The sequence below is a fragment of the Prionailurus bengalensis genome, chromosome C1, assembly GCF_016509475.1.
Source record: "Prionailurus bengalensis isolate Pbe53 chromosome C1, Fcat_Pben_1.1_paternal_pri, whole genome shotgun sequence".
NCBI classification, from domain to species: domain Eukaryota; kingdom Metazoa; phylum Chordata; class Mammalia; order Carnivora; family Felidae; genus Prionailurus; species Prionailurus bengalensis.
The window spans coordinates 1,915,002-1,928,171 of NC_057345.1; the positions used below are offsets into that span (position 1 = coordinate 1,915,002).

At 60.9% G+C, this 13,170-nt stretch overlaps 1 protein-coding gene across 1 annotated transcript in view; it reads left to right on the plus strand.

Moving 5' to 3' along the window:
* The window catches only part of PRDM16 (PR/SET domain 16), a 315,344-nt gene extending 305,899 nt beyond the window's left edge, over positions 1–9,445 (plus strand). The window contains 3 exon segments of the mRNA XM_043573603.1: positions 2,294–2,527; positions 3,362–3,536; positions 4,739–9,445. Of these exon segments, the coding sequence (XP_043429538.1) occupies positions 2,294–2,527; positions 3,362–3,536; positions 4,739–4,873 (544 nt within the window). The 3' untranslated portion in view covers positions 4,874–9,445.
* Positions 9,446–13,170: the final 3,725 nt, after the last annotated feature.

The window sequence follows — 13,170 nt, forward strand, 5'->3', positions numbered from 1 at the left end:
GCTGGCCACAGACCCAGGCCCTCGGATGGCCTGTCCCGCTGAGACCCTGTCCCCGGGAGCTGGGGAACCTCCAGGAGATGTCCCACGTCATCGCCAGAAGTGAGAACCACGATCACAGTTGGCACGAAGCCACCACCCTGCGTCAGGTGCTGAGACGTTGGCGGTTCTGTGTGGGGCCGACGCTGACATTATCGGGTTCTCGTCCGGAACCAGTTTCCTTCTCTTGATCGTCAAGGAGAATCTAGGGATGCCAGGCTCCCTGGCCCCGGAAGCGCTTAAATACCTGGGCTGAACTGTGTCCCCCGCCAAATCCTGACCCCTAGGACCTCAGAACGTCACCTCGTTTGGAGATAGGGTCTTTACCGATGTAATTGGTTAAGATGAGGTCACCAGGGTGGCTCCCAGTGCCACGCGATGTCGTGAAAGATTAGGGCACAGCACACACGGGGAGAAGCCGTGTCATGTAGCAGAGATGGGAGATGGGGAGATACACCTACAGCCATCGGGTGCCACGGATCGCCTGCCAAACGCCAGCGGCTGCGGGAGGCCCGGACAGTTGTCCCTGAGCCTCAGAAGGAACCAGGCCCGCCGGCACCCGGCTCTCAGACTCCAGCCTCCAGAACCAGGAGAGTCCGGGCTCCAGTTGTGCAAGCCCAGCCCCGGCGCTGGGTCACGGTGGCCCCGGGACGTCACCTGCCACAGGTGCCCACTCTGTCTGAAGCTGACGCCAGCCTGCGGGACCCCATCCTCTGTCCCTGCTGCCCCCCACTGAGTGCTCCTGGTGGATACAGGCCTCCTGCGTGGGGCTGTGGTCCCTGCTTCCAAACAGAGGGGCCCATATATAGAAACTGCAAAGCTCTCTTAACTCCGATTAGACATGCACAGGGCCACCTGCTGAACACAGTCCCAGTCCCGGCCCCCAAGACAGCCACCTGCGCGGTTCATCCCACCCTCACACCGCCGAGGGGGCACAGGCTCCGAGATGGCAAGGTCACCCACCAGAGAGCCAGGGACAAAGGCGAGACCCGGGTCCCGGCCCGTGTCACTTGGCTCCAGAGCCCTTGCCCCTGGCGGATGGATGCGTGCCTGGTGACAGTGCAAGGGGCCATCGAGAAGGGGGACGTCAAGGGTTCTGCACGTCCGGGAAGGCCGGTCGCGTGTCAGCATCTTACACTTCCTCCAGGAAAGGCGAGGGTGGAAAATCAGCATGGCCGACAGCCTGGAGATCGGGGACCTCCCGGCCCAGATCCGTCTGCACAGATCCCTGAGCGTGGAGGCCAGCAGTCACTCGGAAGTGACACCCCCTCTACCTGATGCCCAGACCAGGACCCCGGTCTCCCCTGACATCAGTGGATGGATTCCTGTGGGCCATGTGAGCTCCAGGGGGAACGGGGTCTGGGGGCTCTGAACTCCGGCCCAGACGTGGGCTCAGGAGGCGTCTGCCCAGCCTCCGCCTCCCCCTCCACGCTGGACACCTGCCAGGATCTTCAGAAAGAAACGAGAAGGCTCACCATCACTCGGCTTGGGTTTTTTTCCCTTTTTTTTTTTTTTTTAAGTTTTTATTTATTTTGACAGAGAGAGAGAGCAGGGGAGGGGCAGAGAGAGAGGGAGAATTCCACACAGCAGACCTGCCTTGGGGCTTGAACCCGTGAACGTCGAGACCAAGACCTGAGCCGAGATCAAGAGTCAGACGATTAGCTGGCTGAGCCACCCAGGTCCCCTGGGTGTTTTCCTCTTAATAACGAGGATCCAGAGTGGAAAAGTGCCACCCAGCCAGAGTCACTAGGAGGGAGATGTGGGGTCTGGGCTGCAGGAGGGAGGCCATCGGCCTCCGAAACAAACTCATCTGGGTGGGTTTCCCTGGCTGACAGCAACCCAGCCCTCACCCTACAGAGCCCTAGGCCCCCAGAGCCTCTGTCGGCAGAGGCCCCCTCACCCTGGGTTGCCGGTGTCCCTGTGTCCTCGTGGCTGGCCAGGAGGAGCCAGCAAGGGTCGATCAGCAAACCTCCCCAAGGGTACCCCTTGTGCAGTGCCCAACCCCGGCTCCAGCGCCCAAGACCCCTGTCCCCGCTAGACTGGTCGTGGCCTCCCTCCCTGACGCGCACATCCTGAATCCCTGCTCTCGCCCCTGTCACGCCCTCGCTCGCTCCTCAAGGGGCTGCTGAGGCCGAGGGTTCCGACAATGCAGGCTCTTTCCACAGGGGGGTGAGGACGGCCGTGGGGGGAGAGCCAACCGGAGCCCAGTCGGAGGCCTTGTGGGCCCCGGGGCTAACTCCCTCCCCTGTCCCTTCAGGCCGGAGGTCCAGGACCTGGACGGCAACTCCCAGTGTCCGGGCCTGGCCAGCGGGAAGCCAGAGGACGGGGAGGAGGAGGAGGAGGAAGAGGAGGAAGAGGACGACGACAGTCTGGCGGGGAAGTCCCAGGACGACACCGTGTCCCCCACGCCCGAACCCCAGGGTGCCTATGAGGACGAGGAGGACGAGGATCCACCCACCTCCCTGGCCGTGGGCTTCGAACACACGCGAAGGTGGGGGCCACGCCTGGGCAGCCTGACCTGCTAGGGCCCGGGCCAGGGAGGGGCCTGAACATCGTGCGGGCGACCTCGCTCTCAGGCCACCCGAGGCCCCAGCATCCTCCTGGTTGGGTTCACCCCGGTTCCCAGCAGGTGTCTCCACCGCGGTGGGAGCTTCCACACACAGGCTGCGAGGCCCAGCCCGAGGCAGGGGGTCAGGGGCTGGCCCGCCCCCTCCCACACACACTTTCCAAGCCTGGGGGGCGGGGGCAGGCACGCTCCCGAGCTGAGCGGGAGCTGAGCGGGAGCTGGTCCGTAGCGACACGGCCTCCATCCTGCGGCCGGGGCAGTGGCGTCTGGCTTCCAGTGGGCTGAGCACTAGCGGTTTGCAAGCAGGGCAGGCCGGACCCCTCCCCGCGCGGCCCGGCTGCTCACTGCCTTTGTCGGGCACCAGGGATGCGGCCAGCACTCCAGACGGTCCTGGGGGAGCCCTGCAGGGACTGCCCGTTTCCCCTCGCCCCTGGGTCCTGGGAGCGGGAGCCCCCGCACCCTCCAGAGCGGCCCCCCGATCTGTCCTCCGTCCCCAGAGCCCCGGGCGCCCCCCCCGCCTGCTGCTTGTGGTGTGTGCACGCCCTCGCCCCCTCTGGTGGCCTCCGTCCGTGGCCCTCCTGCATCTGTGTGGCTTCTGTCCAGGTGTCGACGTGTCTGTGTGTCCGTCTCCTTGTGCATGTGGCTCGCGGAGGTGCCATGGCGTGCATGCAGGCACGGAGCCGGCCGTGGGGCATCAGAGAGGCGGCCAGAGGCCAGACCAGCTAACGCCAGGCCCCCTCTCCCCGGTCATTGGTGCAGGTGTATTGAGGAGCAACCAGGCGGTCTGTTAGCTTTGGAGCCGATGCCGACTTTTGGGAAGGGGCTCGATCTGCGCAGAGCAGCTGAGGAAGCGTTTGAAGTTAAAGATGTGCTTAATCCCACCTTAGACTCTGAGACTTTAAAGCAGACACTGTACAGGCAGGCTAAGAACCAGGTAGGTACCGAGCAGAGCCCCCCACCCCCGGCACCCCCAGGCCAGGTGGCAGGTGGCGGCCACGCCTCCTCTCGTGGTGGCCATCCTGGGCCTGGGGCACGCCAGGACCGCTGTCCCGGGGCCCACTGCATCGGCTAGAGACGGCCAAGCCACCGCCCCTCCCCCGCGAGCAGGGGCGGGCCAGGGAGAGGTTGAGGCAGATGAATGGGGACCGGGCACTCCCGGACGCGTGGGTCGCTGCCCTCTTGTCCCCGGCGACAGGCGCCCGCGGCCGGGCGTCCAGCCTTGAAGCCGGGCGGGCCTTCCTCCCTCTCCGATTCAAGCACGAATGGCTGGCGGCCCAGGCTTCTCTCGAAGGAAGCCCCCTCTCACACAGCCACTTGTTCCACAATGGAGCTCCGGCAGGGTCGGCGAGGGCGTCAGGGTGGGCCTCGACCCCCCCTCCTGTAGCGCAGGCGGCCGCAGGGCCCTGCTTCCTGCTTTCATCCGTCTAGAGGGGCGGGGTCTCCGTCGGCCCACCCCTGAGTCTCGGCAAAAACCGTCTGCGTGTCTGTCTTTGTCTTTTTACTAATCCTGTCCAGAGTGTAAACCCGGGTGGGAGGAGGGTCGGCCTTCCCCCGCCCCGCTCTGCTCCGGATGGTCCCCGGGTCCCATTACCTCGTGGCCTGTGTCTTGTGGCAGAGTCGTCCCATGGGCCAGCCACGCCCCAGGCCCAGAAACGCGTCGGCACCCAGCTCAGACCAGCTGTGCGTCCGCTTCCCCGGGTCGCCCCGCGCTGTCCCCACGGTGGTCCCGACGGGCAGCCCCCAGGCCCACCGGTGCCCCCCAGACAGACACTGCCTCTTGTCGACCACCAGCAACTCCCAGGGCCCTCGAAAAAGTGGGGGTGGGGCAGGGGGAGCACCACAAAGAGCCGAGGGGCCCCTGTGCACAGAGGCCAGCCAGGACCACGGCTTCTTGCCGCTGTCTGCACGGGAGCCCAGCAGACACTCACCCCGCCACCTCCCACCACATCTTCCGCTTCTGGGCCCCAGGGGAGAGTCTGGATCTGCGCAAGGCTAAGCCCAGCCAGAGGGCAACGGGGGGCTAGGAAGGGGCCCTCTGGGATCTGCAGAACCCCAGCTCACGCAGCTCACCTGCCTGTTGTGTGTGTGTGTGTGTGTGTGTGTGTGCACGTGTGTCCTTGTCCTCTCCCCGGCCAGGCGTATGCAATGATGCTGTCCCTCTCCGAGGAGGCTCCTCTCCACACCTCTTCCCAGAGCCCTCTGGACGCCTGGTTAAACATCACGGGAGCCACGCCAGAGTCCGGAGCCTTTAACCCCATCAACCACCTCTGACGGGCCCAGGACGGGCTGGGGTCTGAGTCCAAGCAAGGCATCGTGGGGCCCCGACGTCCCAACAGAAGTCCCGGCTGCGGGAGATGGAGAAGTGAGCCTTGGGGAGCGGCGCGGCCCGGGCCAGAGAGACCCCCCATCACCTGTGTGGATCACTCCTCAGCACCCCCCCCACACACACACATACACTATGGTTCAGCTCTAACTTTTCCGGTGAAAACTCAGAACCCAGGAGTCGCTGAGCGGTCCTGGAGCCCCACCGTCTAAGAATTGGTCTCCCGAACAGCGTTCCAGAAATGGTACAACGCACGGCCGGCCACGTGCAGCTCGCGGGAGCTGCTCACGGAACCGACCCGCCGGGTGAGGGCGGGATTTCAGTCCCAAACTGAAGCCAGCCGGGCCACTTTGGCACCCGCCTGGTGCCTCGGAAAGGAACGGACAGACACGGGTGTGCCCTGGAAAGGGAGATCGCCCCAACGATTTTTATAATGAGAATCATGAGAGTAACCCTTTTGGTAATCTTATTGACGACAGAGTCTATTTAAGCATGTGGTTTTAAAAATAGACAGTATTTTTTAAAGAATCGAAAAATGACTTGCAAATTGTTTTTTAAGAGTAATTTTGCATTGCTTTGAAATCTCAGCCTATTTGCAAGCCCACACTGGGAACTGGTACCGTGTTTGGGTGTGCTCTTTATACTGTAGATAACGGAGAAATTTTCTATCCCTGACCGTGTTTGTAAAGCCGTGAGTCTGCCCCCCCCCCCCACCACCCCAGCCCTGCGCAGAACCAAGGGGGCTGGGGCCCTCCCCTGGGAGCAGTTTCAGACTGTACCTCGGAATTCTTAGACGTGGTGTCCTGGGCTGGCCCAAGGCTGGGAAGTGTGTGTGGCATGTGAGTCGTGCCTGCGGCCCCCACCAAGACCCCCCCGATTGAACGGGGAAGGTGGGAGCCACGGCCCTGGTCCCCTGTGCAAGGGTGGGCTTGGCATCCCACGCTCCTGCCCACACGGCCTGCACATCAGCCACACCCACGCCGGCCACCCTGCCGAAGGGGGGCCCCGCTGGCCACACCGGGTCTCCAGCCCGACCCCCACCCGCACCGTCAGACGGACAAGGGGGAGAGTGGGCATCCCCCGTGGCTGCCGTGGGGCGCGTTCTGCGGCTCCCCTGCCCGAGGCCGCCCGCCAGGCTCTGTGCCCGCGTGAGACCCGGGCTCCAGGACACGACCACCACCTCTGCTCCACGCGCGGCTTCCTGGCGGGCCGGCCCGGCTCCAGAACGGAAGGGCATCCAGGTGGGACCTGCCTCGGGAGCAAAGACAGCACAGCCCGGTCGGGACGGGTCTGCTTCTCCACTCGGATGGGCTTTAAGTTATTCCCGTAGGGGCCAATTTCAACTCACAATTCGTTTCCCTGATGGAATTTACCTGAATCTGTATATAACTTGTAATTTTTTCTAATTCATTTCTTTTCTTATTTTATTTCTTCCTTAACAGTATTTTGGCATTAGACATTCTTATTGTGAAGAAATATTGTTAATATAAGTATCTAGTGAAGGACCAAAACCGTGTATAAGGTTGTGTGTTGTGTGATTGATAACCAGGGAGCGGGGAGGTTTTAAATGTGCCAAATACCCCCGCGCCCCCCGACGGATCCTGCTGCCCCGTTTCCAGACAATCACGTGTTTTTGTTAAATTAGAGTCTCAGTTACCTTTGCATTTAAGACAAGTGTTCTATTTATTTCTTTTATTGTTTGGAAGAAAAAAAAAAAAAAAGAGTGTCCCAACAAGAAGAGAAAAAGATCGCCCAAGTGGCCCTTAAAAAAGAATGTAGACGCAAGCGGTGAGGGCGCGGCCGCACCTGAGGACGGGGGGTCTGGCGGGGGACGAGTCCTTGGCTCTGGCCCAGGGGCAGCAGGCAGGCCGGAGCAGCCGCGCCCCCGGGTCCCCCCCGCCGCTCCAGGCCAGCGACAATCGTCTGTGTCGGCGCTGGAGGCCCGCGTGGGGCCCGCGGGCCCCGGCGAAAGGGTTCCCACCCCGCTCTCGGTCCACAGGAGGCAGCAAGACCCAGCCGGCCTCGCGGGCGCCCAGGCCGCTCACACGCGTGTGCGGCTGGAAGGTGGCCGCGCTCCAGGAAGAGCTGAGGCTTTGCAGGCGGGGCCCCCTCACCTCCTCACACGCACCCACCTCCACCCCGGGCCCGCCAGGCGTGGCGTGGGCTTTCCGATTTCCCCTCCATCCGCGTCGGACCGTTTCGCAGAGCCGACCTTGGACGTAAACGCCCACTTCTGTAAACCCAAATTACATTTCTTCTGCTAAAGAGTTAAGGTGTGTGCTTTTTTTTGCGATATGCCTCTCTCCGCCCAAAAGAGGAAGTTTGGCCGGTGGAGACCTGAGTGCCTGTTCTCCGTGGTCCCAGATAAGGGGCGTTGTGTCCTTTCCGGCCAGTCCCGGCAGGCATCTTTCTCTTTCCCTCCCTCCCAGCGCCCCATGCACATCTTGAGTCCTTACCTTTGTCCCCCTGAGAACAGCTAGAGCGCTAGCCCCATTTCTCCTAAACATTCAGTCCTGTGGGCCCAAGCACTTGACAGATCCGGGGGGGGGGGGTCTGTCCCTGGACCCCCGACAGAGTGACCATTTCCTCCCCACGCCTGGCACTTCTCCCCGCCCCAGACCACAGGGAGCTGCCCTCCCTGTGGTTCTCCATCTCCGGGCCACAGCACCAGCACGGGCCAATCAGGCCGAGCCCGGACGGTGGGGGGCCGGGGAGCCGGACGGCCAGAATTCTGAGACCCCAGCCTCAGGGCACGGCTGCAACAGGGGAACGGGCTGGCTGGTCAACGTGTCCTTGGGCGGTGGCCAGGGTCAGGCCCGTGCACTCGGGCACCACCGGGCCAGGGTCCTTCTGTCCAGCCTCGACGGTGTTCTCTCTTTGGACGACTGACATCCCCTAATGGAAATTCAGAAGGAAGCCTCCTTGCCCTGCCCTCCGTCCCTCAGACCTCGGCCGCCAGCGGCCGCCGTCCCACCCCACCCCCGCCGCTGCTCTCGGCCCCGGGACAATTGGGTAGGACGCATGGGGCTCCGATCCTTTGGCCAGACAGGGCCTTCATGAGTAGGCCCCAGAGACCCCCTGTTCTGAACCCAGGGGTGTGCACTCCTGCAGCCCGCCTGGGACCCCGGGTGCGCATCAGTGGACAGGGTGAGCCCCTGCGGCCTTCCCGTCCGAGGCAGGAGCACAGCCGGTCTGCCCAGACCCTGAAAGGCCCAGCGCCTCCACGGCCCGAGCCTGGCCCCGGAAACTCGCAGGGCCCTCGGCCCTCTCTGTCCTAGCTGCTTCTTCAATGAGCGTTCGCAAAGCACTTGCCCAAATACGTGTCACCCGTGGTAGCCTTGAAGCCTCGAAGCACTGGATTGTGGTCCCCCCGCCCCATCCCCCCGTCCCTCGTCCCCCTGCCCAAGTGACTGAAATCTACTGAGCTGTATTTACTGTGCTGCCCGGGAGAGAGGCGAGGGGGCAGCGCCACCCAGGAGAGCCGGGTACCTCTCGCCCGGCCCGGCTAGGGTGGCGAGGCCGCGGCCGCTCCCGGTCGGTGGAGGTCAGCCGGGAATCAAAAGCCATGAAACTGTGCAGCAGCGAGCAATACTGTGACAAGACATTCCTGCGTGAGTCCAGGAGCCTTCCCTCCCTCCCTGCATTCCAGTTTTGTGGTGTTTTTCCTTTCTGTCCCCGATTCGTCCTACGGCTTTGGGAAAAGAAAGAAAAGAAAACAAAGCAAAAGGCAGCTTGAGTTTCCAATCGTGCAATTCACTCGTGAGCAGAGCACTTCCCAAGGTGTCTCTCGGTGTGTTTCCTACCGTCGGTGTTCCCGAGACGAGGGAGGCTGAGCCCCCGTGTCAGAACACATCACGTGTGCATATGTAACTGCTGGCAAGACCCCCCCCCCCACTTGCCCTTGTTCCATTACAGATTCGGTTCAGTTTGTTTTCTGGGTTTTTGTTTCGTTTTTCTTTTAGAACTGTATAGTGTTGAAAAAGAAATCAAGTGTAAATGTCAGGCTTTCAGATAATGTTTTTAAAAAAAAAAAAAAAAACCATTGAGAAGGAGGCAGGTGTGTGTCCCATGTCCCCCTGATTGTAAATTGCTTCTGTTACCAGTAAACCGTGCATGGCTCGTGTTTAGCGGTCATTACTGTGTCTGTTCGTGAAATTTTTATGAAAAGGAGAATTCCGTAGATGCACTTGTTGAATTACGTGATTAGGGTCTACGTCCTCCGGACTAGGAGCTCAGAACTGCTCACGCCAAAGCGCAGTTCTTAATCGACGCGGAAATCGCTGACGACCGTGAAGTCAAAGACACCCCGTGTAGCAAATCATCGAGAGTGATTCTGCAGATTTCGTTTTGATGCTTGTGATAAAGACAGATGTACTTGTGTCGAGAAACGTCTTTAAGATGAAGGCTAGAGCAGCCGATCGGAGGTTAATGCTGTAGAATAGGACTATATGTAATCTTTCCGATGCTACAATGAATTTATACATGAGATTGATACGCAATAAATCTGTGTGCTTTTCTAAGTCTCGGTGCCCGCGAGCTTCACTGAGGGGCAACAGAGGCCCCCGGGGTGGGGAAGGACTCGGGGTCGGAGTGTGGCCAGCGGCAAGGCTCGCCAGCCTGGGTCAAGGGTCCCCGGGGACAGGCTGCGGGATGTGCAAGGCCATCATCTCAACACCACCGCCAGGGCAGGTACCCTCACTAGTCACATTTCCCAGAAAACAATCTCAGTGAAGGTGCCACCACTCTGGATGGCCCTGCGGTGAGAGCGGTGACCTCCAGGCGGGCTCTCCCCTAAGTGCGTCTCCCCCGAGGCACTTTGGCCCCCAGGCGTGTCCACCTCCAAGCCTGTCTGCCTCCAGCTGCACCTGGGCCCCGAGCCGGCCACCGGGAACTCTTGTATGACGTCTCTTGGCGGTGGAGAAGCCCCTCCCATAAGGCCAACCCTAAACACAGCCGTTCCCGAGGGTGGACCTCCCCACTGACTAGCCCTCCCCACCGACCAGCCCTCCACAGTGGCTATGCCTACTGTCCTTGCACTGTCCCCAGTTGGGACCCAGGCGACGGCCAGGTGGACTGGGACTGAACAGATGCCTGGGGCTTCAGGGGGGCTCCTCGCCCCTCCTTTACGTGCCCCCCACCTTCACCCACTCAAGTGCAAGGTTCAGCCCCTAAATTCCGGGGACTCACAGCAGGAAGTCCGCCCGGTGGCCTCTCTCCTTCCACCAGAGCATGGAGTTGAGGCGGATAGCTTGCCTTGCACACTCAAGGAGCTGTCTGTCTAGCAGAACAGCCCCCACCCTCCCCAAGACGACACACGGCCCTCCCCAGGGGTGTGAGGCAGGAAGAAAACAAGATTTGATGTCCAACAGACGAACTGGGGGACGATGCCTTCCCCCTGGCAGCTGTAGAAGAGTCTGGTCCAGAGTTTCCCCGCAACCTCTCGGCCCCCCGGGACTCACAGAGGCCCCTGCGCCTGTTCCCTGGTCGGAAATCACCACTTGCACTGGATTTGGGGCTGCAGAGATGGGAAATGTCAGGACTCACCTCTCAATCCCCAAGGCCTAGCCTGAACACTCTCTCGGCAGAAGGTGGGCTGCACACGTGGACGCGTAGATGGGTGGATGGACGGACGGATAGACGGTTTGCTATAAGGACCCTCACTGCAGGCAAGTTCCCACATGGATTCTGGGAACGGCAGTGCCTCTGAGGGGCCCGAACGGGCTCTGACGGGAGCGATGGGGAGAGGAGGCCTGGGGTCCCTGCCACGGCAGTGCTGGTAGCCACAAAAGGGAAGAAACAGAAGTTGATCTTGAAACAAGATCCCCGGACCCAAATCTGGGGCATTGAGCCTCTGCGTTCTCTTAATACCTTCAAGTGAAGTGTGTTTCCCCAGGGAGGCGTCGCTTGGGGGAAGCGTTTAAACGTTTCCAGGTCATTTTCCCCCCAGATGTGACTGATGAGGTGTCTGTGAGGTCTTGACCCCGATGGTCAGATGTGGGGTTCACCCCAGAGCTCCAGGCGAGGAGGCAGCACGAGAGGCCTGTCTCTGGGGGACACACTTCCGTTCTCGGAGGACAGATCATGCGAATCATGAGCCTGATGAATGGCTGTGCTTCCAAGTTACTCCAGCGACAGAGTGACCGTGTCCAGGACCCCCCACCGCGGCCCTTCCCGGAGCTCGCCGCCCCGGGGCTCCAGTGCCTCCCGCCCGTCCTTGTCCAGCCTGGCAACCTTTCTCCTCGTTCGCCCTGAGGGGAGAGGAAAATCCAAGCCACGAGGGAGCTATCTGATAATAGCCCCGTTGTCGGGGCGCCCGGAGGAAGGGAGAGCAGAGAGGACCAGCCGCTGACAAGCGGACTTTGTCTCTGCAACCCAGCTCCATGCACAAAAGACGGAGGAAAAGGCAGGGGGTGGGGGGCAAGAATCAACTGGAGAAACATGTGTCAGTGAGGAATCTGTTTTCTGGGAAAAGAGATGCTTTTGAAATTGCCCTCAGATTCATCTGGGGCCAAGCGAGCCTGTTGCTTATTTGCAGAGAAGCTATTTTGAGAATCGTTAACCTTCTTTCTCGCGGCAGCAAATGTCTTCCCCAAACCGAGATGTGTCCTCATTTGGGGCAAAATGGCCCGACGCAAGGTGGCTTTGGTGGGGTCCGAGGAGCCGGGCGGGGTTCTGGTGGGATCCTCGCAGTCGCCAGCCAGGATCGCAGTCTCTGTGAAGGAAAAGGCACCTGTGCTCACCGTGGCCGGCAACGTCTTCTACATGGCTTATTCTGGATTCAGGAAAGGGAAGCCAGAGTCAGCTCCAGGGTCCAGGGCAGAAGAGGATAGGATTCTAAGGTTACAAGAAAGGGGACGTGGGCACCAGCTGAGGCCCCGCGGGGTGGGGGGCTGGGGCCACCCAAAACCCTAAAGGACAGAGTTGCCTCTTCTGTCCTGGGACCTGGCTCGTGGCCCTCCGATTCCTGAGCCCCTCGGGAGGTTCCGGGAAGCCTTAAAGCCTGTAGAGAGCAAGAGCCTGCTTCTAGAACACAGTGAGTGAGCTGAAAAACCAGCATCTGCACAAAGATCTGTATGCCGACGTCCACAGTGGCTTTACCTGTAATCGCCCCAAACTGGAAAGAACCTGAGTATCCATCCACTGGTGAGTGAAAGCACAAGCCATGGGCGTGACGGAAGGCCGCCCGTCAGACGACAGAGGACGTTACTCAGAGCTCCGTGCAGCAGGGGGTCCGCCAACAGCACGGGACTTGGCGGAGATTCGCAGGACGGCAGGGGCCTGGGGAGCCTCCCGGTGGAAAAAGGGAAAGTTCCAGATGAGCCCAGATGGCATCAGGGAGTCGAGGCACTGGCCAGAAGCAGGCACCCCACGTGATTGGTTGGGGGCGCACGCGGCTTCCTCTGGCTGCTCCAGAGTCGGAGGTGGGGACAAAACATAGGGAGGCCGCCGGTGATGGATCGAGTCCTGGCCCCTTTGGGCCCATCGTTCCAGGGGTTCCTGTTTGACTTTCTGGGTTTTTCTCTCACACTGTGGGTCAGAGCTCAGAGTCCTGTCTTTACGTGCGATCTGGCCGTCGTCAGTACGTTGGGTCTCTGAAAATACACGGACACACGGCATTCTAGAAAAGGCAGAGCTGTAGGGACGGGGAGGGGGCTGGAGGTGGGAAGAGAGGCGGGGGAGGCTGTCCGGGGCGTGAGTGTGGTTACACACCTACGCACTTGTGTCAGACTCAACTAACAGTACACTCCGAGGGACGGTCTAGTTACAGGTGCCTTGTACCTCAATTAACCTGATTTTTGTAAAAACTGTGTCCCGCCCACTCCCTCTTTGAGGCCCGAGTCCATCATGAAGCTTGAGGTCCCTAGAGGGACTTGGCACCTTCCACCCAGGCTGGCAAGGGAGGGGCCCCACCTGTCCAGCCTGCCCTGCGAGGGGCCCTTCCCCTACAGCACCCAGCCTGGATCTCGGGGGCCCAGCTCGGGGGGCTCCCAGCCTTGCTTTACCACAGGCATTTGGGTGTGCCCGCCCTTCACCCCTCGGCCACCCAAGTCCCGCCCGGACCACCCAGTGCAGACCTTGTAGGCACAGACTTCCAGCTGAAACCACCTGCACAGCTTAAAAATGCCAGGAGCGTTTCTGCGGACTGTTTATGGCAGGTTATGCGAGCAGAAAGCGGATAGGAACATGTACGAGGTGAATAAATACCCAACTCGGAGAAGGCTGGGTTTTAAATGTGTATTTATTT